Genomic DNA, 27,005 nt, shown 5'->3' on the forward strand with positions numbered 1-27,005 from the left:
ACTTATGAAGCGATGTATTCCACCGTCAGTTCTGTTAACTACCGCATCTCATCTTCGAACAGCAACACCAAATGGGCCACTTGGAGATCATCGTTCGGAACTGTCAACACCTGGAACGATTCGCCCTATACAAGGAGTTGTTGTGCCCGGAGCTTATGAGTCAATTCAGCCAGCTGTAGCATCTGTCGCTGAGAATCGATGCGGGCGCCTTGCGCTCCAGGCTGCTGGAAAGTCTCATTCCACTGCAGCTAGAAGGGCTGGTACTGCGGGGTCCGGATAACCGGGGAACTGGATATCTGCTGTGATCAAACACCCATTGAGCAATTCCTTAAGCTGCAACAGCTGGAAAAGCTTCACATGCTGATGCCTTGGATTACGGATGGTCAGTTTTTGGAGCTGATAAAAGGACTGCCACGACTGCAAACTATCTATGTGCTGTCCCTTGATTAATGAGGATATTGTGAGTCAAGCACATGCTTGGATCAGTGCAAATGAACAAAGACATAAACTCCAAATCAACTTGCATAAATCTGCCATAAAAATGGATTTCCCTGATGACATTATATCAGAAAAAACTAATTAAGATCAAGACAATATGTAACAGCAATTAGATCTAAGTTGTTATAGACGCATGTGTTCTCAAAATATTCTTTAAAATGTAATTTGAAATAATTAGGCGCACGCCATAATTATCGACTAACATACTATCGATACGTTGATATTCGTGTACATTACCACTGACCACTTTGGTCAGTGACATTACTTTGGCCAGCTCGATGGTCCGTTCAAGACCGGTAATATCCCAAATATATAATGGCAGTTACGCTTAATTGCCAAATATTTAAATAAAAGTATTATCTATCCATCTTTATTTATTACATTACCTAATTCAAATTGAACTTCAATATATGCAATATACTGATTTATAAAAAATACCGCAGCACGAGAAATCGATAACGATGTTACTATCGAAAACGGCAAATGAATATAAATACAGAATGTGCATCTCTATTGTTCGTTCACATTACCTAATGCAAGATGCGCTACCAATTGTTTTCGCGTGCTGTTAGAATATTAAATAAAAATCACAATAGATGCGGAACATTTCTGTTAGCACGCAGCGCAGGCAGCAAAGCGACCGCCACAAGCAACAGCAGCGTCAACGCACAGCAATGGGCTGAGGAGAGTCGAGCGCCGGAGGAGGCGAGCGCTGCAGCGCAACAAGGTTTGCCGGCACGTGAACCGTTGGTCAAGAACTTCTTTGTGGGTTTGGCGGACAAGGAGCTGCTTGGCTATCCAGAGGTCATTGCTCGCGAGGATATGGCCAGTCTGCAAAACGCGCTGCTGCCGGTAAAGGATTACTTTGCAGAGGCTCCTCTCCAGCCCCACTCGCTGGAGAATCTGCAGCAGCTCGGTCTCTACGGGCTGAACGTGCCCACAGATTATGACGGCAAGGGGTACGCCTGGAGCGCCAGTCTCATGGCCAGTGAGCCAGAGTCGAGCCACACCAGCTTGGCGCTCGGCCTGCAGACGCATCGCGTCGTGGTGGACATGCTGCGAGAACTAGGCACACCGGAGCAGCAACAGAAATACTTGCCGGAACTGGGCAGCGGCAAACTGATAGCCAGCGATGCCATCTTCGAGTACGCACCGCCCGAAAACGACTTCTTTGGCACCCAGGCCAGCTACGATCTGGAGAGCCACACTTGGACACTTAACGGCGAAAAGGCATTCGTCGTTATGCCTCCACCCGGCGCACGTCAGCTGTTCCTTGTGCTCGCACAGACGCAGAATATAAATGTGCCCGGCGAACTGGGACGTGAGCTGACCCTATTTCTGGTCGATGGCCAGCAGCCAGGTGTGCGCCTCGGCGAGACGCATGCCACCTTCGGCTGCCGGGAGGCGGTCATGCGACGCATTCACTTCGACCAGGTGCAATTAAGCAGTCAGCAAATATTGGGCCAGGCTTACGAGGGCAATCGTCACTCGGAGCAGCTGATGCGCTTCAGTCGACTGCGGAGCACCCTGCTCGGCATCGGTTTATCCAAGCGGCTGCTAAATCACCTGACAAAGTTCAGCGTGGAGACAACTCAATGTGGCGTGCAGATCAAGTACGTGGAACGGCAGAGCCAGGACAGCTCCTGCCAGCTAGAGTATCCTCATGCTCATCCTCCCTTAAGTGAGGGAGATCCTTTAGTCAAATTGTTGCTAAATAATATTCTCATTCTTGCAGAGATTTGGATCTGGCCAAGGTGAACCTATCGCAAGCAATGTGCTCCATATACGCCATGGAGAGCATGCTCTATCTGACAGCGGGCCTGATGGACGAGTTTAACAACCAGGATGTGACGCTGGAGACTGCCATCACGAAATATTACACGCTGCAGCAGCTGTACGCAATCTCCACGCAGAACCTGAGCCTGCTCGGGCCGGCGAGTCTGCACAGCGGACAGCCAGCGGAGCTGGCGCTGAGGGACAGCGCTCAGCTGTGCACGCAGGGCGAATCGTTGACCTCGTTGAGCATGTTCATAGCGCTGTCTGGACTGCAGCATGCGGGCGTGAGTATGCAGTGAAATCGATTGGAGCAAAGTAATCTCATTCGCTTCTCTTGCCATTGATAGATTCGCATGAATGAGGGCATCAGCAAGCTACGCAATCCGCTTTTCAATCCCGGCGCGATTTTTAGCAAATTTCTGGGCTCAGCCAGCCTGGAGAGTCCCAAGACGAAAATGCGGCTGGCGGAGCATGTGCATCCCACACTCGAGGCGCCTGCTCAGTATATTGAGCACTCGGTGGCCCGCCTGAACATGGCCGTGGAGCTGATGTTCACACGATATGGCAACGCCGTTGTAGAGCGGCAGCACGAGCTGCAGCGCCTGGCAAACATTGCAACCATCATCTATGCCATGTGGGCGAGTATAGCGCGTGCCTCGCGCTCCTATTGCATCGGTCTGCCGCTGGCCGATCACGAACTGCTAACCGCTACGGCCATTTGCTCGCAGGGGCGCGACGATGTGATGCGTCTTGCCATGGAGATCTTCAATGGAAACTATATAAACAACGATAACAACCTGCTGCGACTCTCCAAGCAGGTGGCCAAGAGCAAAGGCTACTTTGCGGTGCATCCACTGACCTTTAACTTTTAAGCATTTCATTTTGCCGACCCCCATTGTTAACTAATCTTTCAACTGTAAATGAATATACCAAATCTAAGATTGCTTGAGATACAGTATATATAATGTTTATAGAATCGGGTGGCATTGACTCAATTTACAGATATATACCAAAAATATATGTATTTATCAGTCGAGCAATACCAATTGAAATTTCAATAACAGCGCTCAACCCAAAAGTGTAAAAAAAAATGTAATACTTGAGTTCACTGATAAAAATAAAAAAATAGACTCAGGCTTGGCTTGAGTTAAGCAGGTCAATTTATTGCTTCACCCATTTATGTTAACTGTCTTAACAGATACATGTTAAATAACAGCGTTATTGAGTGCCTTTTGAATTGACTTGTTTTTATTTTTTCAAATCTTTACTCCACACATTCATATGTAATGAAAAGATAAAATAAATGAAAGAGAACAATGCTGAGCTGAGCTTAGACCCACACTCGCACTCAAACAACATTTTCACTCATATATGTATGCTAATCAAGTCAACATCGAACTGAATAAAATATATAGTATCTCATGTGCCAATATTAGTTAATTATCTGGCTCATTATACGAAATACACTCAACTCTTAATTTAACAAAAATATATAAAACATTTTCGTAGTGTTTGTTACACTCAAAATTCAACTCTGTCACGCTCTCTTTTGGGCAGCGCTGCCGACGTCGGACGCACTCAATTCCACTTCATTTCAGTTGCCATATTATTGCATCGGTTCATTTTCGTTTCGGTTGTCGTGCGGTTCACGCGCGGTTTTATTGACGGCAGTGCGAAAGTGCGAAAAGAGTGTGTTGCAAATTTCAAGCATTATTTTCAAGTTACAAATTATATACATACATACATACAAATACTATGTGCAGTGAACAGTGAAAACTGTCGTAAACCGATGCACGTTAAGCATTGTGGGCGGCTGCACTTGTAACAGTTATGGCAACATAAATGAAAAAATACACAAATTTTAAAAAAGCAAATGTGAAGAAAAACGCCCACGGCGAAAATTATTGCCCCGTATCGATGTGTGCATGTGTGCGTATGCATATGCGTGTGCCCGCGAAACTGTGTATATGTGAGTGCGGGCAAAAATAAGGGGAATAGGTGAATTGAGCATATGAAATTGTTTGCCAAAAAAGGGAAAGCCGATGAAAATCAAATGGGAATTGCGGGCAGGCCCAAAGCTACGCAATCGCCAAATTTCGTTTCTGTGCGAGTGTTTTAGAAAAGCAGAAGCAGAGAAGCAGACAAACAAAATACGAAAGTGCGCAACAAAGCGAGGACGCCGATAAGCAAACCAGCAGCCGTCGAGCAGCGTTTTACTTGACACAGGTAAATTTTTTTCAACAAGACAACAGCTTGGCCGCATTGCTCACCAAATTTTACCCCAAAATGTGGGGTGTTACGCACAATTTCTATTCGAATTCGCATTTTTTTTTGTTGCCGGCTCGCAATTTTTCGTTCCTTTGTGGGGAGGAACCTAATATTGCTGTGCTCTGTGGCGAAACAACAACAATGGAACGAAGTTGGACATGAGAAACGGAACTAGAAATGTTCCTTTTCCCTAAAAAATAAAAATAATAAAAGGAGGTGGGGGTCACATAAATTAAACACCTTAAAAACAGAGGGATTGAAACGGATTCTCGTAAAGTCTTGAGGGAAGAAATGTGAGAGCCAATTCACGCACAAGTCGACCGCCCCAAGCAATAAAAAAAATGGTAGAAATAATATACCAAAGAAAAAGAAGAGTACCAGCAGCAGTGGCAGCAGCAGCAGCAGCAGAGTTGTGCCTTCTATTTCATTTCGTTTCGTTCCGGAGAGTATGTAATTTTTTGTTTTGTTATTTTTTTTGGTCTCGGGGACAGTGAACGCCATGAGCATTGGCACACGACACACACACACACTCACGTGAGTGAGTTTGTGGATTGAGAGAGAGGGAGGTGACCAAGGAACATAAGACAAGCCAAAAGAGTCACCGGCCAAACGATTCCACTGGATTGTATTTTTCTCGGCCCGTCGTGGCTATGCGTGAGTGTATATATATTTATATGAACTCAAATGTGTGTGCGTGTGTATGTTTGCGGACTACAATCCATCAACGCAGCGGAGCGTCGACTACGGCAGCGACGCTGCGTCGTCGTTGACTCTGCTTGCTTTAATTTGAGATTTGCTCACGAACTTTGCTGGGTGTGTGTGTGCGTTGTGTGTGCATGTGTGTTAAAATTGGCAATGTGGGTGTATTGTAGTTGTTGTTATACGACGTCTAGTATTTGGCCTATGTCGGGCACAGCGCCACGAAGTGGATTGAATTTGGATTTTGCCATCTTTTTATTTTATTTTTTTTTCGATTCTTTTACGGCCCAATCTCACAGTTCCCCTCCAGCCAGTGTGCTTAGACTGGAACTGCTGAATGTTGTAGTTGTTTTAAACGTATGCCTAAGCTTTTTTTCGTTCGAAAGTTATTAATCAATTAGCTTTAACTCGTTTCTGTGAGTGAGTAAGCATGTCGAATAGCCAATGCAGGGCTAGCACGAGCTTTGTTTGTGTTCAATTCTTAAGCTTTCTGATTGTACTTGAGCATTACTGCATATTAACGGTTCGCTGCTTGCGCCTGCGCTAATTAGTCGTACGGCTTAATTTAATTGATAGTAATTTTTAGTTAAGTTGTTTTGCTTTTGTTAGGTATCTTTTTACTATTGTATTTTATTTATTTTTTTTTTTTTTAGATTACACAGTTTCTAGAATGTTGAAGGTAATTGTGGGTGTGATACGCCTTGTTGTCACACACGCACAAATCGATTTCGCAACCCTCATTTCGATATGTTTGACATAAATCATTTTAATGACGACCAATACATGCTATGTATGTGTGTCTGTATGTACACATATGTATAAATACACACACATACACAATGTCTATTGTTGTACATATGTATGTGTTTCTCTACATTCGAAATATTATCCAAACGCATAAAATCGATTTCTAATCGTGTAAATAAATGGCGACAAATGCTGCGCCCCCAAATGGCAGGTGGCGATGGCTGCGGCAGAAACGTCACATACTTACAGATACCTACATACATACATACATGCATGTGTGTTCATTCATGTGTGTGTGCGTGTGCGAGAGTGTGTGTATGTGAGTGAGAGAGCTCGTGCATGCTTACTACAGTGCCTGCCATTTGTTTCACGGCGCGTCTGGCTGGCCCAGGCCCAGGCCCGTTGCCAATGTTGCACCTTGGGCTCCCACTCGAGAGATGCGCGCGGGTACAAAATGGGAACGGGAATGACGGCGATGGCATCGGGCAACCGAAATCGAAACGACGAACGTTTAAGCTAAAGCAAAAGCAGAGCACAGCAAAGTGAAGCGTAGTGTGCAGTTGAGGGCAGCGCAGCAGCAGTAGCAGCAGCAGCGTCGTTTAATGGCAGATAAGCGGCAGCGTAAGCGAAGAGTTCGGGACAGAACAACAACAACAACAGCAACAGCAAGACATACAAAATGGCAAATGCCGAATGCAGACAGCAACAAAAACAACAACAGCGACAACAGTAGCATCGAGAGGCCATAAAAAGCAAACGTCGTGAGGCCCGTTGGAACAATGAAAGTGGGAATCAAAACTGGCTCTGACTGATATCAGTTTGGGGAGGGGAGCTGCCCACTAATTGGATATTGGGTTTGGAAAGGTGATGGGCAGAACTGTCACCCTCCCCCTCCCACCATTGTATTGTAATGCACAGCCACACATTTTATTTGTTTTCGGCGCACTCACACGCATACTCACTCACACACGCAAAGCACATTTCAACTGCACAGTTGAAAGTGCAAAAAATCACACGCCACAAATGGGGGACAGAGCGAGATAGCAATAGGCAGTCGAATAGATGGATAGATGAGCCGATGGATAAATGAAAATTGAATTTGCTGTTGTCGGTATTGATGATGATGCCGTTGTTGTTGTTGTTATTGTTGTTGTTGTTGCTGCTTCTGGCAACGTTTTGAAAATATTGGCAACAATTGAATTTATGTTGTGCAGCTGCAGCAACGAAAAATTACAAATGCTAAAGATGAGTGTGAATTGCAAAGTCCCCAAACTGGACCTCATCGCCTCCCACTCTGTCGCCTGCCGCTGTCGCTGTCTCGCTCGCTCTGCAGTACAAGTTGTTTCGTTGGGTGCTTGTTTGTAACGCGCTGTCAGCGTCGCCGTCGCTGCTAACGGTAAACAATATTCCATTGCATTTTGTACATTTTCGTTTTGATTGTGAGGGGAAAATTTGTTGTTGTTATTGTTGTTTTATTTCTGTTTTCTGTTCTCTGTTCTCGTTTTCATCGGACCAGAGTTACAAAACAATTTTAATTAGCTCTTTTGATTGAATTTAATTGTGTAGCTGTCTAATGCGTACAGAATTGTAATTAAATGTATGCGTTCCTTACATGCAGGTAAATATGTAATACAAATAATGTAGAATAGAAGTAAACAAGAATTTCTTTAGATTACATTGTGTGGTACCTTTCTCTACTTGAGACTTCAACGACTAAGTGAACGATATTGGAAATTCATTCTATTTGCAATAAAAAATGTATATAGATATTTTCTACATAAAAAGTAACATTTCATAATTTTGTAATATTTGAAATATATTTAATTCATGAAAAAGTTGTATTTTTGAAATTGCTTATACACTTGTTTAGGGTAGCCTTTATTTAGGTTTTCCATATGTAATTGATCAATTTTTTCCTCCTCGTCTTTTAAGTTTAGATCTCTGTAAGCTTAGATCAATCTATAAGATGAATTCTGTTATTGTATGCTAACAATCTGTAACTGTATTTAGATCAAGCAAATGTTGCATTCAATATGCCAGCTACATGATATGTAAGGGTATTTAGAGAATTTACAGTTAAAAAGTATTTCGCATTGGGCAAACCATACAAGAAAACAAAATAATGAAAAAAGATAACTGTTCCTTCAGTCGCTGCGAGCTGTTGGCGTAAGGGAAGGACAGTTATTCCTCGTGCATACACATACACATACATACATACATGTTATGCGAGTGTACATATTGTTTGCAAACTAACACAAAGCTCTTTGCAATACTGCAACCGGAAGCGCTGCGACAAAATGGGTTCACTTGCGACTGCAATGGGCCTTATCAGAGAGCATTTGGCAACACTTCGAGCTGGTTGCCCTGGTTGTCGTCCAATCGCTTTTGTTGTGTGGAGAGTTGCCACCAAAAAAAAAAGAAACGAATCATCGAAAAAAGTAAGGAAAAAACAGCAGAAAACAAAAAAGAAACTAAAACGGTTCTCGTTATTCTCTTTGCTTGTTGTTGTTTATGTTGTTGTTGGGCTGCTGACGCGACTGCGGCTTTGGGTGGAATTTGTCGTTGTTGTTGCTGCCTGGACACGCGATTGCCTGGAATTGTGAGAGCGAACGTAGAAGAAGAGAGTGAAAGAAAGAGAGAGCGAGCTAGAGCGCTGGAGTGAGAGATGCAGAAGCAGAGGCAAGAGCAGCGCAACCCCAAAAGCTTTTACGCTGTACTTTATTATGGGCATGACAAATGTTCAAGTGTGACCCGATGTGTGTGTGTGCGAGTGTGTGAGTGTGTCGGTTGTAAGAAGAAGCGGGCAGAGAGGTGGGTGGGTAGGTGCTTATAGCAAATGTAACTGCGACTGTGAGGACGACTTCGCCTTGACGGCCGTTATCCCACGAATTAAACGACTCGCACATGTGGCTATGACTATGTGTATCCACATAAGTGGGGAATACTGTAGATGTAGCTTGTGTTTGCATGCAACGAAGGTTGGTCTACCCAGCAGCAGCCCCGCCACTTGCAGCTCCAGCACTGCTCTGTTCTGTAAACTTTGCTGTGTATGTGTGTGTGTTTGCGTGCATCTTACATCTTGTATCTGCGCAGCGAGGAGCATTTTCTTGGCTATTGTGGAAATTATACAAAGACGACTGCGAGGACGACAACGACGTTTGTCACCATGTGAAGCACTCAACTGTGCCGCCATCCACTTGCCACATTTGTAGTTGCATTAGATAGACACACACACACGATGCAGATGAGCGAATAAACACACACACACACGCACACACATACACATTTTGTATCTATTTCTGTGCCCTGAGTGCGGAAATTCTTGTAATTTGCAAAACTTGCCCGGGACCCGCTTGTGCGGGGGTGTAGCTGCTGGGAGGCGTGGCAGGGCCCCACTGTCAAGCAGAGGCAGATGAAACATCAGCAAGCAGCCAGCAGCCAGCGCATTATCAATAATTAATTAGTGCATGCTGCATCAACTGTCGTGCAGTTGCAGCCGTAGCGAGTGTGCGGCACAGATGTCAGTTGGCAGCAGGACTCGCATAACAATTAGTACAGCTCACGCTTCATTTACGGTATTCCGTTGCAGTTGCAGTGTTGCATCGTGCGTCCTGTCAGCGGAAATTTACAATTTTTGTGTTACGGGCTTTACAAAAGAAATTATACAGAAAACAATTCAAATTTCAATTGAATTTATAAAATTAATATTTTATACAATTTTTGTAAATTTTTATGTCTATTAAAACTATTGTTTATTTTTTTCATTATTTTTTTTATTTTAATATAATCATTTATATATTCCCTCCATTCTTAATCCCTCAATTAACAATATAAATATAAGCTTTCCTGAGCACAATCAAGTTAAAGCAAATGAATTAATCTTTTTAATAATCATAATGAAACTGACATTCAAGTATTCATTAATAATTAGCATATCAAACCGAACTAATCAAATATAACAGTAATGTGCATATAAATCACTAAGTCAGTCAATAAATCATTTACTTAACTAAACACAAAAACTGTGTGTCAGATGTTTGTTTTGGACCCCACCTTAAAACCTCCTCCAGCTAGTTTTAATGAACAGTTATTTAATATATCTCCCAAATAGTCAAATACTTTGTATTTCAAAAGAAATTCTCATTTTAAATACTATACTAAAATATATTTGTTTTTACTAAAAGTGCAGTTTAGATTGTATTAGTCGGAAGTACTTCATTTGAAGATACGGTAAAGCCCGCACTTATCTAAATTTCATGGGAACGGACCAATTTGTTGTTGAGATAACGAAATGACTAACTGTTCAACTGTTCACAAAATATTAGTTCTATTGAGCTATTCAGCTGGCAAAATGTAAGCGAATCAGCAATGGAGTACGACTTGATAACATAATCTCTAACTATCATATTAACGGTATAGTTCATACCATTAATAGATTCATCAAAAAATAAAAATAATCTTCATCCTTATTTGTTGATTGACTGTTTTAAGTGACATCAACAGCTTTGCTTGTTTCATTGTCGCATTAGACTAACTCATTGATAAAAGTTCAGGAACTAACAAATAACAATTACCGTTAAGGTTCACTATTCGAGAATGAACTACTCTGTCTATTCATTCATCGAATTGAATTGAATTAGAATATTTGAATTTGAATAAAAGCTTTTCTTGTTGTTTTGCTAAATAGACTAATTCATTGATAACAGCTCTTCATCAATTTATCAAATTATCATTGAAGGTAATTTGATTTAAATAATGTCCCGTCCACGCATTGTTTTTGGTGTTGAGTAATCGTTTCTCAGCCAATTTGGTTGTAGTTTGAGTTGAATTCGCCTGCGGTTGCTCGTTCGCCTTTGGCTGGTTATATTTTTGTGCTCTTCACTCTTCGCTCTCTCGCTCTGCCCTTTTTGGGCGCTGTTGCACTCATTTGCTCAACTGATGAAAATTAACAAAAGCAAAGAACAAGAAGAAGCTGAAGCAGAAGGAGGAGGAGGAGGTGGAAAAAAACGTCGCTCGTTTTGTTGGCTTTGCGCTGTGTTTCGCTTGGCTTTGCTTTGGGCGCTGCTTTTTGGCCGCGCTTCGCTCTCATTTATTTTGTGCGACGTTGACGTCGACGGCGGTGGTGGCGGCTGCGGCGAAGGCAGCGTCTGCAGTAGCAGTGGCAATGGCAGAGACGGCGGCAGCGGGAGTAGCCGCAGTTCCTTTTCATTTCAAAGCGACCACAAAAACGTCGACAGCGCGGGCATCAGGGTATGTGCTCGCACACACACATATATATAGACACACGCACACTCTTATACATATGCATACACACATATATATACTCATGCAGTAAGACACGCACGTACTTATAAATTTTTTCTTCCGCACAGTTTTTATGCATGTGTATTCATCTTCTTCTTCTTTAGTGCTGCTGCTGCTGTTGCTGCTGCATCGGACAGTGGAGAGAGGAAGAGCAAAACTTAGCCCATGTTGTTGTAGTTGCTGCTGTTGATGTTGTTGTTGCTGTTGCCAATGCCACCTTCTGCACGGCACGACTCGACACGGCATGGCACGGCTCCTCTCGCTCTCTAACTCTCTGCACTCGTCGCACTGTCTCTCCCTCTCATTCTCCATTCCTTCTGTCTCATTGCCTCGCGGCAATGGCAGCCAGCCAGGCAGGCAGGCAGGCATGCAGGCCGGCAACTCTGGCTGACGAGCAAGTTTGAATTGTAATCCTTGTTGTTGTAGTTGGCACGCTCGCCTTTAGCTCGCTGGCATTGTAGTTGTTGCTGCCGTTGCCGTTGTTGCTGTTGCTGTTGCAGCAACAACTTTGCCCCGGCTGCCTCTGCTGCAGCTCTTCGCACTTCACTCCCCCGCCAACGAGGCAGCCAACGAGCCAGTCAACCCAACCAACCAACTATGTTCGACATCAGGCGCTGCCTTTGTGCCTGCCCCTCCCGCCTATGCCCTTAACTGCTATTGCACTATGCGTTTCCATCGTGTTGTCGTCCTTCTTCTTGTTGCCCTTTACATTTCATTTCTCTTACTCAGGTCCACCAAAACATTCTGCGCTTGATACACTTTCTAGTTGCAGTCCTTGCGAATTGTTGTTGAGATTAGGAAAACTCCAAAATGTTGTTTTCAGTCTAATTAATTTAGATATATAAATATTCGATGAAAAAACATATATATGTAAATGTTTCATTATTATATTTATCTATTTTCAATTATCTGTAAAAAATAATAATAATAATTCTCCTTTCGCGTTTTTGAATGAATCCAAAAATGTATTATAAAGTAAAATAACATTAAATAAATAAAAATGATTTATTACATTTAACTCACTTCAAATGCATATCATATGCGATGTCTGTAAGAGTATTAAATCGTCGAACTGCTTAATTCTGTTTATTCGTTTAGTTATATTTGCGCATAACTGTGCATGTGTGTGTGCTATACTTGAATATGGATGTGTGCGCGCCTGTGTACACATTTTATTTAGATTTTAGCTGACTTTTGTTTCTGCCCGGACTGCCCACTGGCCAGTGGCCACAGCCACAGCTACAACTACAACTACAACTACAAAAGCAACGACGAGGACGACGACGACTATGATTGCAACAAAAGTGCTCCATTAGCTACAACCGCTGACGCTGACGCTAACGCTGACTGCGCATTCATCTGCAGCGCGCGATTGCTTTTATTTGTTATTGTAGTGAATGTTGTTGTTGGTTATGCCCTTTTTTGGGGAACATTACAAATTTGTCGCAGAGTGCATGCACAAACATACTTACTTGCACATAAATAATATATGTACAAGTGTAAAAATATAATCGTTGTATAATATAAATAAATAGAAAAGCAATCATATGAGCACACATATACCTCAGTGCTTGTGTAGTATGAGCAAGGGTATTTCATTGCTCATGCACACATACATACATACATAACATAGTATTTGAATGCCTCCCTCAATGTACACACTGCCAGCCATGGCATGCCACGCCCCCGACTGGCACTGTTATGTCAACTGCAATACATTGCATTGCATTGAAAAGTCTTATGTTTGTGCTTGTGCATGTAAATGTATATGCACATATGTAAGTGTATGTGTGTGTGTGCATGCATATAGTTGTATATGTAGGTGCATCTTGCTGCCAGCTTTCACAATTCGTCCATTTTCATTTATCATGCGCGCAATTTTACTTGACATTATTCAACAATTTGCATCGCTGTTTCCGCACCAACAGCGCCAGCAGCCAAAGCAGCAGCAGAGGCGCCAGCAATACGCATTTCCGCAGCAAAACTTTTGGCAGCGGCAGGAGAAACAGTAACAACATCCACAACAACAACAATAACAACAATAAAAGCAACATGGCGATGGCGGCGAAGAGCAGCACCAGCAGCAGAAAGACAGTCAAACTGACAACCGAACACCTTTAGCCAGCTTCATTTATATTACGCTACACTCTCTCTCACACAGACTCACACTTATACGCTCGCTCTCACTCACACTCACACACTCATGACGACTACAAGCAAGTACAAGCCGCAACATTGCAAAATTTGCTTGCTCACTTCCACGCGCCTGGCGTGCTGTAGTTTTTGTTGCCTTGCTGCTTCTCCATGCATTTTGCTTAATTTCTCACTTGTTCCTTTCCCACATGCACGCACACAAACACACGCAGTCACTCACGCAGCTGCTCTCCGACGCTCATTTGATTTAGTTATTGTAGCAATTTTAATTACCAGCACTTGAATGAGCGACGGCGTCGCTGCCGTCGTTGTCTCTGTCTCTGCCTCTACCACTGCGTCGCAACCGCAACGCTAGCAGCAGCAGCAGCAATTCCAAAATATATATTTAAATGTAAAAAGAAATTTAAACAATACAAATGGCTCTTCGGAGTGACTGCTTGTCTACTTGCCGGGCTTTCCACTTTGGCCCCTGACAACCGCCAGGCTCTGACACCTTCTTCGTCTGTCCGTCAGTCTGTCTGTCGCTGCGCTGCGCCCACAATTTCAAACAGCAGCAGCAACAACTACAACATCAACAACAACAAACACGTTCGTTAAATGCTGAATAAATTTTCTCATATAATCGTCGTCGCAGTCGTCGACGTCGTCGTCGTCGTTATTTTGCTCCCCCTCTCTATCCCGCACTTCGCACCCCACACCACCCCAACCGAAAGCCATTGGCAAGTGTTGTTGTTGTTGTTGCTTCCATCAGCGCTCTGCTGCCGGCGTCGATGTCGCTGCCACTGCCAGTGCCAGTGCCCGTTGCCATCGCCATCGCCTCGCTTCGCACTTGGCTTCGGCTTGGATTGGATGGTGTCGTTTCGTTAGTTTAGTTCGGTAACTCGTCGGTCGCACAAGCAACAGAACGGCAACAGCAGACGGCGCTAAAGCTAAACCGAAACCGAAACCAAACCAAAAGCGGGCGGCAAAGCTAAGAAAAATTACGAAAAAATTTCCTGTGCGCCACAAAAATAAATTAAACGTATGTGAATCTATTCATGGGTGTGTGTGTGAGTGAGTGGGAGAATCAAATGGATGAACAAAAGTGTTAGCAGCAGCAGCAGCAGCAGCAACAAATGTAAAAATGTGCGCTCTCCACTCACATGTGTATATCAATATTTATTTATTAGTGCAAAAAGCTGAAAGCAAAAAATCAAATAAAATAAAAAGCGAAAAGATACGAAACGCAACAACAATGTATTGGCCAAAAGACGTTGACGCTGACGGTCGCAGGAAGTGCGACAGATACAGATACAAACACAGACACAGACACAGATACAGATACAGATACACAAATGCCAAACCAAACCAAACCTAACCAAATCGTTTGGGCCAAAGCCAAAGCAGCCAGAGGAGAAGCCAGCGCGAGAACTCAACCAAGCGAGTAGAGCAGAGCAGAGCAGAGCCCATGGCAAAAGCAGTCAGTGACAGAGGCCGTGGCAGAGGCAGAGGCAGAGCAGCAAGTTCTGTCTGCCTCGACGAGACTGCATGTGTGTGTGTATACGCGTCTGTGCCTCTCTTTTGTGCATGTGTGTGTGTGCACCCTGGCCACCGTATATTCTTTTGTCAGTTGTGTGTGAACTCTATGCCCTCTCTTTTACTCTGTTTCTGCTCCTTCAAAGACGCAACCAAAAAGGATTTAAAATTATTCACAGTTGCGAGATGCTGTTCGCTTTTGCTATTCTTATACATACACACATGTGCATACAGCTGTATATAAATATGTACGTACATACATACATATGTGTACGTTCAATTTGCAGTTATCTAAAGCCGCCGCCGCCGCCGCCGCCGCTGCTGCTGCTGCTGCTGCACGTTATACACACAAAACAAAATTGTCAAATCAATAAAAACGCGAGCAATGTGTCGCCGCAGTCTCTGTCTGAGTCGCTGTCACAGTCAGCGCCTAGCTTCGCGGTTAGCGTTCGTTTGCGCTTTGCTGCTTAACTGTTACCATTAACTGTAAAATTCCAATAGAGAGCACATCAAATACTCGTTCAAATGACAAATCACGCAAAAGCTAATCATAAATTTTATCGACTATACAGAATGTGCAAAACAAATGCAGAGAACAAAGTCCGGTGCCTTACGGCTGTGCTTGTTCTTGTTGCTCCATTGTGCTTAAACAAGTTACTGACCAATGCAATAATTAGCTAATTGCATACATACACGTGTATAAACGTACACACATACACGCATACATACGTCTAGCTATTGCAACTCCAATTGGATTTATTGCGTCAACTTCAGCGTCGGCGTTTTCAGTATTTTTTTTTTTTTTTTTTTTTTTTCATGTATCAATAATTACGGCGAAGAAACGTTAAGAAAAACGAAATTGAAGCAGCGGCGCAATGAACGAATGGCCGAGCGAGCAGCAGACCAGCCGACAGCAAAAACAACAACAGTAACAGCAACAACAACATTATTGGAGACATGTTTGCGCGGCAGCGTCGCTCATTTATTTTATGTCTCGCTGTCGTGGTTGTTATTATTGTTGTTCTTATTCTTCTTCTTGCTTCTTGGCTAGCTGCTTTTGTTATTGTTGTTGGCGCTGCTTGCTTGCCCAGCCCGACCTGTATATGTTTGTATGTATGTATATACATATTTAAGTGTGTGTGTATACCAAATGTGTGCATGACACGACCCGCAGCGCTGCCAACGTCGCTGCCGTAGTCGCAGTCGCTGTGGCTATAGATGTTCACCGTTGTCGTTGCTGCTGTTAGCTTGGATATGCTTTGCGCTTTTTGTTTTGTGCTACGGAACGCGCCTTGGCTGCTTGTCTCCCTTCGCCTTACGACGATCGCTTTGCTTCACTGTGCAAATCGAGCAGTATTTATGCTGTACACAAATATAAATACATACATACTTATGTATGTAACACACGTGTGCATACACAGATATGTATATAAATAATAGAAAAGTGCGTGGATTTTATTATAAGTCTCCATTTGCATTCGCTTTGGCATCCAACTGCATTTTGTTGGTTTAGCTAACTGACCGATTTATATGTCTTTTTTGACGACTTATCGGCGAGTTAAACTTACTTTGTTCCATAACTCACTCATTCCATTCAACCCAACTCAATTTGGCTCAGCGCCTTTCAGTTCACTCATTCGCTCACTTCTTCTTCTTCGTGTTTTTGCTATAACGCAGCTCAGTTGCGGATTTGTGATTTCGATATTTAGTTGGATTTTCTGTTGTCCGTTTGTTTTTTCCGTCAGTCTGGTTGGTTGGCTGTCGGTCTTTCTGTCTTTCGCACTGCTTGTACATAAAAAGTTGCCGTCTGTGTTTTGTCTGTCTGTCCGTTTGTCATTTTGTCGTTCAAGTTTTGTGATGCCGCCGCCGTCGTCGTTGTCGTTGTTGTTGTCGTTGCGCGGCTGCTGTTGCTGCTGCCGTTGGTGGCGGTTTTGTCTCGTTCCTCGCTGATTGCTCTCCTCTCCCCCTTGCCTTTTGCCTTTCGTTCCCCTTGTCCAGCTCAATTCCAGCTCGTTTTGGGTGTACACCGCTGTGCAGTGTTTCTTTTTATACCCTGAACCCATTTTCAATGGGAAATCAGGGTATAATGGTTTTGTTGAAATGTATGTAACAGGGAGAAGGAGGCGTGGCAGACCCCACAAAGTATATATATTCTTGATCAGGGTGACGAGCTGAGTTGATTTGGCCCTGTCCGTCTGTCTGTCCGTCTGTCCGTCTGTCCGTCTGTCCGTCTGTCCGTATGTATGAACGCGTCGATTTCAGAAGATATAAGAGCTAGAGACTTCAAATTTTTTTTAAAATGTCCGTAATTACAGCGCGCATATCAAGTTTATCATTAAAAATCGATAACTCATCTCGATATTTTTTTATCGATAAAAACCCTTATCGAAACCCAGTTATAAAATTATATCTTCTACACCTTTATTGCTAGAGTCTCCAAATTTTTAATGTATGCTTATATGCAATTTATACAATTTCGGTATTTGTTAAAATTTACCCCCCACCTCTAAATTCACCCCCTCACCCTCACTTTTGTAAAAAGCGTATTTCAAATACTAGAGACTTGTGCTTTGGCAATTACATGCATATTCATGTTATAATCATAATCTAAAAGTTTCATGAAGATCGTACGTCCATAAAAAAAGTTATTAAACAATTAAGTTCTCATAGTAAGCGCACACTGCAGCCCATGCGTGTTTATGCATGGTTGCTTGTGTGTGTATGTGTTTGTGTATGTGTGTGTGTATGTGTGTGTGTGTATGCGTTTGTGTATGTATGCGTGTGTGTGTGTATGTGTGTCTGTATGCGTGTGTGTGTATGTATGCCTGTGTTTGCGTACGTGCGTGTGTGTGTGTGCGTGTTTCTTGTGTAAGCTGAAAGTCGCGAAAAAGTATTGAAATATCTATTGCTCCAAGGGTTCAGGGGATCTCGTAGTCGAGCAGTCTCGACTAGAGCTTTCTTACTTGTTCATATTGTTTAATTTATTTCGTTGGTTTTATTGTGGTCGTTACCGTCGTTCCATGTGTGTGTGTGTGCACGCGCGTTTGTATGTGTGTTTGTTTTTGTGAATTCGTCATTTCGTGCTGTTGTTGCAGTTCCAGTGGCGGCCTATAGTTTTGTTCGCTTTACCTTTTGTGCGCTCTATCTCGCTCACACTTCTCTCTCTGTCCATTGCACACACAGCTTCGCATTATCACCATCATCATCATCATCCCTTCAAATTGAACTCAAATTTTTGAGGCATTCATCATGATTTTGTTTTGTTGTTTAATTTTAGTCATTTATTTGCTTTGGGCCCTTTATTATTTTTTCTCCACGTTTCCATGCCGCGCTTCACGCCAGTCACCCTCGCAACTCATACACACACACACACACAACTGCCAATATCCATTTCGTTTCGACACACAAACACACACAGACACACTTCTGTTGCATCTGCATTGAATTCGAATCTCACGCAGCTCTGAGTAAATTTTGCACATTTGCTGCGCCTCTTTCCACTAACAACAACAACAACAACCGACACCAACTCAGCAGACATTTGATCGCCTTTCAATGAAGCATTTCCAGCTTCCAATGGAATGGACAAGCTTATGTCGAGTCAGCGCTAAATTATTATTTGAAGAGAGCGTTTTTTGCATAGCTTGTTAATTACTTTCAAAACCAAAACAGTTAGATATAAACCTAAAATAAAAAATGAAATATATACATGTATGTGCATAAAAAGTTCCTACATGTATATATAGAAACATGTATGTTTATGTACAGTGCATCAATAATGTCTTCGTACAGTAACATACATATATACATATGTATGCATGGTGCCACAACTTAAGTGACACACTGTATATTTATTATACTCATTCATATTCTGTTGCTGTTGTACGTAGACATATTTGGCGCACTGTACATAAAAGCCTCACATCAATAATAACTTATTAATGGATTATAAATAAATGTTTTCATAACGAACATTGTGGCGGGGCTTATCGTTAGTTACCCACACACATTTACGATGTTTATGAATGTGAATAGTTAGGTTAGGTTAGTTTGTTATCAGTTGGTGCGGCGCGGCAAAGGTGTTTTCCGTTTGCTGTATTTACTTTTGCAACGGCTTGATTGCGATTTTGATGCTTGATGCAGAGAAGTAGAACACAAACCGTTAATTGCCCACTCACTGTCTGGTTGCTGTCTCTCGCGTCCTCTTCATCCGTTCTGCTCATCGTCCGTTTCGCTTCTCATTCATTCCATAAGCTAAGTTGCATTTCATTTAATTGGGAATGGACGAGCTGGCGGCTGTGCTGCTCGCTTATGGTGCGAAAAGAGTATATTGGCTTTTGTCTTCTCTTGCCCTCTCTCTATCTCTCTCTCTCTCTCTCTCTTGTACATACAAGCGCTCTTTAGTTAATGGAAATTTTCGCATTTACTTTGAGTTCAATGAGTCAACTACAAAATAAATACAAATGCACGCACGTGTATTTGTATTTACAAAGGCATATGTGCATATAGATGTATATGTGTGTGTGAACACATGTACATATGTATGTGTGTATTTACCTGTATTTCTGTATATGTACGGTTCTTCGATTTGAAGTGTCAAGCGTTAACTATACAAATATCGCCTTAATCTGCACAACTAAAAAAGCTCTCACTGATAGACCTCCAAATACCCCTTAACCGATATTAATATCGTAATGTCGGGAAGTTTTTGGTTCTATTATGTTTATGGTGTGCTGCACTGCTACTATTTGTAGGAACGCAACTCTAGATGATAATCAATCAAATCATAATCATAGATATATGACATATAGCTTCATCAGCCGAATGAATAATTATGATGATACAAAAAGAAAAGAAAAGAAAAGAAAAGAAAAGATTTGAAATTTATTTTTAACTACAGCTTAAAAGCTCAATCTAATTCATCTGACCTCATGGGTATTCCCATTTTCTCTCTCCTCTTCTCTTTTTAGCCTCTTAAATTCCACTAATCATTTATTACAATTACTGTGAACAACAATCGATCGTGTGTGTGCGGTATCTCTGTGAGTGTATCAGTGTTGGTGTGTGTGTGTGTGTGTGTTAACAGGGCCAAAGAGCCGACAAATATTCAAAATGAAATCATTTCAAAGTGAATGAGTGAGCAGAAATAATAAAACTGAAATAACGAAAACAACAACGAGCAGAAGAAGAACGACAACAGCACTAATTATTTAAATATGAAAATTTGGATTACTACAACAGCAACAACATAATCATCAACGACAACAACAACAACTAGTGGAAGAGCTATGAAACATCCCAATTGGAGGACAAAATAAAGACGGATCAAAGATTGTTGTGGTGAGTACAATTAAAGAAGAAGACGAGAGAGAAAGAGAGCAATAGAAAGAGAAGGTGATACTTAGAGAAAAGGATAGACAGAGTAAGAGATAGTGAGATGAAGATGGGGAGATGGACAGAGAGAGATGCAGGTAGAGAGTGAGTGAAGGATGAAGTGTTGGAAGGAGGGAGATTGGGTGGAAAATTGGGAGATAAAGCAAAAAGACGGTGTTTCGGGAAAAGAGAGATCAAGAGGAATTTAGAGAGGAGAGAGGGATAAATTGAAAGATAGAGAGAGAGATAGAGAGATAAACAACATAGAGATAAATAAAGAGGGAGATATATGTATAGTCAAAGGAAGAGAGGCGAGCGAGGGAGATAAGAAGATATAGGATATGAAAACAGGTGAAGAGAGAGAGAGAGAGAGAGAATGAACGAGCGAGCATAGAGGCAAAGTAAAAGTGAGAGAGATGAAGAGATCGAAAAAAAAGCCAAGATATGTAAGGAAAAAGAAACATAGACTATAATGCATTTGTCGACAGATATTCTGTCAGGTCAGTCTTAATCTACGTAAACTATATATAAAAGCAAATGCATATTCCTCCTCAGGAGGACTGTGTGTGTGTGTTAATGTGTTTTGAAACAGTTACTTGTGACTTTTATGGGAGTTTATGCATTCAAATGTAAAAGCAATTCTTGCGCTATAAATATATTCCGCTGCTGCTGCTGCTGCTTCTTGCTTTTGTTGCTCGTGGCATATTGTGTTTTGTCCTTTTGTTGAATAATCCGATTTAAGAATTAATTAAATAGCAGAGTTGCTTTACCTCTCTTTTTCTCTTTCTCTTTCTCTTTGCCTTTGTCGCTTTCTGTTTGTCTGTCCCTGTGCGCAATACACATTACATATTAGATTACGTGCAACAAGCATTTTAATTGTATTTGTTGCCTAATGAAATCACCGCATCATTTAAAAGCTTTTCCACTCTCGCGGACAAGAAACCAAACAGTATGGGAAAGATGAAAGGGATAGCGAGTGGGAGAGAGTGGGCACAGGTTTTTACTGCCCTTTTCTCTCTGTCTATCTATCTGTGTGGTCATCCTGGTACAGTTGTTATCATTAATCATGAAATAAAGCGTCTGACATTTCCATTTCGCAGTACTGAGCTGACCCAATCTTTAGGATCTTAGCACACTCGAACACTTCTCGAGTTTCTGTGGCCAGGATTGATGTCAATCTGTTTGATGCGGCCGTATTCTGATGTCTGATTGATGTCTGGCCTCAGGCGCTTCCAAAATTGGTTAATTGCGATTAGCCAAGCTGTGAGATAATCTAAAATGCAACATGTTCGATGCCAAAGCGTCAATTCCGAGTTCCCACAGCAGAGTTCCCAGTTCCGCAGTTCCGTTGCCTGCGCTCACTCTCACTCTCTCACTCTCTCACTCCCTCTCGCCCTCTCGCTTATCAATGTTGTTGCTGGATAACAACAATGGCAGAGGGCAGCCTGGCACTGGGCACATTTGGGTGAATTCTATGTAGCCGCAAAGCCACCCAACACACATACTAACAAGCACACATATATACACACAATCACACGCACACACATCCTAAGCCCAAGCTGCGTCTATTTCGCAGGCATCCTCTATGCCATGTCATACCATGCATTTGTATGTATGTATGTGAATAAATAAATATATGTATATATGTGTGCATGTTTATGTTTGTATTTGTGCACTTGCTCCAACTGCTGTCAGAGCTGGGACAGATGCTGCCTGCCTGGCTGTGCTGCTGTGCTACTTGCACTGCGTGCGACGTCTCTGCTCTAGCCCGAAGCTCGCTTTGAGTTTTGAGTGGGCAGCAGCAGCAGCAGCAGCAGCAGCAGCAGCAGCAGCAGAAGCAGCAGTGGCATCGGCATCGGCAGGCGACAGCGAAGGCAACAGCGGCTTTGGTCTGTTGCAAATGGCAAATACGTCAATGCCTTCCCGCCATTCCCCCATTCCGCCATTCCACTCTCTGCCCGATGCTGCCTGCTGCATTGCTCATTCTCTCTTCCATTTGTGTCTGCCTCTGCTGCCTGCTGCCTGCCGTCTGCTCATCTGTGTGTACGCTCGTTCGCTTGCTCTCTCTCTCTCACCCAATCTTCCTCTCTCACTCTAATTTATCGGGTCGTGTGCGCGGGTGCCCGTTCCACTTCGCCTGTCTTTCCCATGCATTCCACCTCCTGGCTGCAGTAGCAGTCGTAGCAGCAGCAGCAGCAGCAGCAGTAACAAAAACAACTACCACAAATACAACAACTATTTCACCGTTACATAAATACCCAACTGCAACAACAACAACAGCAGCAACAACTGCAAGCTGCTGCTGGCTGCATAAATTCATTTGTTTGCTGTTGTTTTTGTTGTTATTGTTATTACTAGCGCTGCCAGCGTCGCTGCTGTCACTGTCACCGTTGCTTTTGCTTTTGCTTTTGCCTTTACCGTTGCCTTTTCCCCTTTCGGCGCTGGCGTCGTTGCCATTTTCAATTTTAGTTTTGCCCGTGCGCCGCCTTCGTTCGGTTTGGGTTCGTTACTGCCAACTTCCACTCCTTTGCTTTGGCCGCTCACCCACGCCACCCAATCCGTTGGCCCCCCCATTCGTTGTTCTGCCACCCACGCAACGTGTGTCCTTGCGCGCTCGTTTCCTGTGTGCGCTCGCTCGCTTTTAGCCAGGCCAAGCCAAGCCACGCCAAACTGTGCGACAGCCCATGGCTCTGGCTGGGACTTGGTCTGACTCTGACTCTGTCTCTGACCCGACCCATTGTCCCGGCTGAGCTGCCCCGTATGCCGCATGCCCTCTCCCGCTACCTCTCGCTCTGCCTTTGCCTCTCCTGCTGCTCCACCTAGCCTTAGCTCGGCTCAACCATCCCGTTTCGGTTCAGAGTTTACATTTTATGTATGTTTGTGCAAGTGCCTGTGTGTGGGTGTGAGTATGTATATATATATGTGTACATATATATATATATATATATATGTGTGTGTGTGCCTGTGTGTGGCCTTTTTTACACAATTTCCTTGAGCGCGCACAGCCGACAGTCCCAACACCCCCAACGCCCGCAGCCATCGGCTGGTTAGCGATATCCTTGATAATAATGTGTACAACACCAAAAAACAAGTGGACGAGCCAACATCTTCTGCAGCCCCGCCCACGCGGCTGCCTTCGCCTACACCTCCACCTCCACCTTCACTTCTACTTCCACTTCCACCACCATCTCCACCTCCGACCCCTTTCACGTTCCACTTACTCGCTGGGCATTCCAGCTGTACTGAAATCCATTTTATTTTATTCCGGTTCTGTTTGCTGCTCTTCTGCGTTTCATTCCCGCCCCGTCGCTCGCCCCACACACTTTTTTTTGTGTGCAGCACGAAAGCCACAGCAGAATTAGCGCCCGTTAGAGTACAGTAAATATAACTAGAGAAGAATGAAGCAACGCAATATTAATTAAAGATTTTTAGGTTTACCTTGAAATTTAATTTAATAAATAAAATAGAATAAATAAAAATATGTTAATATATTTTTGTATCACTAAATAAGTTAAAAATTCTGTTATAACCGTCAGTTCACGTTAGGCATATTTCACTGCTTCAACTTCGGTTTGGAATGTGATACGTAAAAATATATGTATATAAACAATAATAAACATATGTATGTATATTAAAATAAAATGTCGAATGTGCTGTTCTTGTTGGTTCATGTCGGCCACATTTCACTGTAGCAAGCTAAATGCCAAATTCTTTAAATTGCATGCAGTTCACAACTGACAAATTAATTGTACATATTTTAATGTACTTAAGAAATTATGAAAGGTGAAAATTGAATTTATCATATCTTAATTTGTTTATTGCTCTACTCGAATGTGGAACAAATTTGAAATGTCTAGGGCGAGAGTGAGAGCGAGAGAGAATGGGACGGGGGAAATGGCACATAGAAATTGAAAGAGGGCAAAGCTGTATGATGTTATTGCTGTGGTGTACTTGTTGCTGCAGTCACCATCTCTGTCGCCGTCGCTGTCGCAGTTGCAGTCGCAGTCGCAGTCTGGATACAAACGGTGCAGAAATGGGGCATAAGACAGAAGACCAAACGAGTGAACAAATGAAGATCGCGATGACGGCGACGACGACGGCAATGGCAACGGCAACGGCAAGGCAACGGCAACGGCAAGTTCTCTTATACTCTGTGCGTCTCTGTCTGTTGCTCGTTGCTTGCTAAGTCAATAACCTCGCACCGAAGGAGAAGAAGAACAAGAAGACGAAGCAGCAGCAGCAGCAGCAACAGCCTCAGCAACCAACAAGCATGCGAACAAGAGGTATAAGCCCTCTCTACTCCAGTCGCTCTCAGCAAGAGTCGACGTGAGTAATGAGAAAAGGCGAAGTCAAAGTGAACTGAAAATTGTCGGAGCGTTATAAAGCCGCCAACAATCAAATGAAGGCGCGACGCGACGCATGGTAGGCAATAGCAGCAGCAACAGCAGCGGCGGCGGCAGCAGCAACAAGAACAATAACGACGTGTTCCTAAATCTAAATCCCTGTCCCAAGAATGCCAGCAAAATTACAAATGCATACATACATGCAAACATGGCTATATACATACATACGTATGTAGATATGTATGTATTCGTGTGAGCGTGTTTGACTGTATGTCGAGTCAAAGATGATCAGCGAATGCGCGGACAAGTGAACATAAATAAATAAAAATGTGTGTATTTAGGCATGTGTGCATGTGTGCCGAAAGCGCCACGGTTGGAATTGAAACGCGCCAAAAGGGACGCAAGTAGCCAATAATCAAAGCGACCCACACACATAAATATATATACATATAGTCACCATTCATGCACTCATACCCACTCAAAGCTCTCCTGCCTTACATATACACATACTTATATATGTATGTGCATGTTACGTATGCATGTTGCACTAGAATTGTTTCATTCCAGGAACATTAAGTCTTCTATGACGATAACCCACAATTTGCATGCATATGCATACGAAACACAAACAATTTAATTAAATAACTTAATTTATGCAAACACAACAAACTTCGAATTCTTGTTAAAGTTTCGATGTGTGGAAAATTCGTTTAATTCGATTGAGGATTAATGGGGGCAAGATATTTGCATGGAAGCGAATATTGTATCAGCATATTTAATAGGAAATCAACAAAATTATTATAGAAGGCAGCTGCGGCGACGATATTGTTCTTGTTGCTGCTGTTGTGTTGTGTGTGTGTATGTATATAAAACACAAAAGCAGCGGCGGCATTTGGCAAAGATACACAAAAAAGCACACATACATACATACTCACTCACTTGCGCACACAAACACACACACACGCTTAAAAAGCGACTGACGGCTGCCAATTGAGCTAGAGATAATCAAGAGCACAAAAAGAAACAACAACAGCAGCAACAACAACACATAAGAAAAACTTGTGTGAGTTAGTAAAGTGAACGGTAGAGGGGACAGGGTGGGAAGTGCGAGAGGAAACAGAATGAGTATCGACGGGCAGTGACGCCAGCAGCGGCGTCGTCGTCGGAGCACAATAAAAAGAATTTCGCATTTGTACTGTCAGTCACAAATATTGAAACGACAGCAGAGCAGACAGTCGGTCGGCCGGTCGGTCGGTCGGTCAGACAGTCGGGCGGGCAGTCAGTCACTCGCTCAGTGGAGTCGAGAGAGTCAGCAGGTACCGTCAGTCATTTGCTATGGTCAAAAAAAAAAAAATACATACACGTCAAGTTTGCAAAAAAAAGAATAAAATAAAATGAAAAGAAAAAAAACAAGCAGCCGTCGCTTTGGATGTTCCCTCCCCCATGCCCATACGCACGCTCCGCGCACCTTTTCATTGGCAGCGCGTCGACGCCGGCGTCGCGGTTGACGTTGTCGACGGTGACAGCGTCAACGATAAATGCTCGAATCATATTGCCAACGCTTTGCTGTTGTTATTTCTACTGTTGTTGTTGTTGGCGCGCGCTTGCTCTGCTCACACCCTCACACACACACACATACAGACTGGTACACACACATCCCAATACAAATACAACCTTTTTTGCTGCCGTTGCCGTTGACGACGCTTTGACCCGAGCAAAGGTCCAACTGTGCCAACGGTTGCCGTCATAAAACTTTAACCGAAGTATAAGAAAAGACACAAAACAGCAGAAACAAAAGAAACAGGCGAAGAACGAAGTATTTACTTTGCAATATTGTTTGCTGTATGCGTACAATAGGTACTCTGGCTCGCGTCTTACAATTTGTTAGTTTAAATTGCCCCCAACTCCCTCTAATACAAACACATACAAACAAATACGCACACTCTCTTCATCCTCCGTCGCTTGCTTTGTGAGTGATAAGCAGAGGAGACATCTGTCGGTTATGATGCGTGACAGCAGAAAGCGCAATAACTGTTATTAAGAGGCAAGAGGAGCAAAAATGCGCTCCACCTTTATTGTGGCACTGTGGGTTGCTAAACGTATGCTCATTAAAATGATTAATTCATAAAATTATGCATTTTCTTTTTCGCGACACAAAAAACAACAAAAAATGTGTAATTATCAACCACTGTGAAAACGCGTCGCCTTTGCCGTTGTCGTCGCAGTCGCCGTCAACGCTGGCGTCGGCATCGGCATCGGCATCGGTCCATTCATTGCCTCTCACACTCGTGCCATGGCACGACACCGCTCTCATGTTTCAATTCCACT

General features: G+C 43.0%; 2 protein-coding genes across 8 annotated transcripts in view; both read left to right on the plus strand.

Annotated features, from left to right (window-relative positions):
• Window positions 1-997: 997 nt before the first annotated feature.
• LOC6580605 (complex I assembly factor ACAD9, mitochondrial) lies at window positions 998-3,434 on the plus strand. Its single transcript, XM_002006395.4, has 3 exons — window positions 998-2,111; window positions 2,234-2,558; window positions 2,622-3,434. Exons 1-3 carry the CDS (start codon window positions 1,039-1,041, stop codon window positions 3,144-3,146), a joined length of 1,923 nt encoding a protein of 640 aa, XP_002006431.1. The 5' UTR covers window positions 998-1,038; the 3' UTR covers window positions 3,147-3,434.
• A 459-nt stretch (window positions 3,435-3,893) lies between these two features.
• Window positions 3,894-27,005, plus strand: part of LOC6580606 (bromodomain adjacent to zinc finger domain protein 2B) — a 41,637-nt gene continuing 18,525 nt past the window's right edge. For 5 of the 7 annotated variants that reach the window (XM_044011280.1, XM_044011284.1, XM_044011285.1 and 2 more), the window contains exons 1-2: window positions 3,894-4,500; window positions 19,932-20,301. The gene's annotated coding sequence lies outside the window, so the exon portion shown is untranslated. Of the gene's footprint in view, window positions 4,501-14,364; window positions 14,468-19,931; window positions 20,302-27,005 lie in introns of those variants that run through there. The other 2 variants (XM_044011287.1, XM_044011281.1) reach the window with 2 other exon arrangements.

This window comes from Drosophila mojavensis, unplaced genomic scaffold, assembly GCF_018153725.1.
Source record: "Drosophila mojavensis isolate 15081-1352.22 unplaced genomic scaffold, ASM1815372v1 contig_81, whole genome shotgun sequence".
Taxonomy (NCBI): Eukaryota; Metazoa; Arthropoda; class Insecta; order Diptera; family Drosophilidae; genus Drosophila; species Drosophila mojavensis.

Excerpts from the sequence above, each read along its gene's own strand:
- LOC6580605 (XM_002006395.4), top strand. The coding sequence starts at position 1,039 with ATGCGCTACCAATTGTTTTCGCGTGCTGTTAGAATATTAAATAAAAAT. Across the intron at positions 2,112-2,233 it reads CAATGTGGCGTGCAGATCAA|AGATTTGGATCTGGCCAAGG; the intron begins GTACGTGGAACG and ends TCATTCTTGCAG. Across the intron at positions 2,559-2,621 it reads CTGGACTGCAGCATGCGGGC|ATTCGCATGAATGAGGGCAT; the intron begins GTGAGTATGCAG and ends TGCCATTGATAG.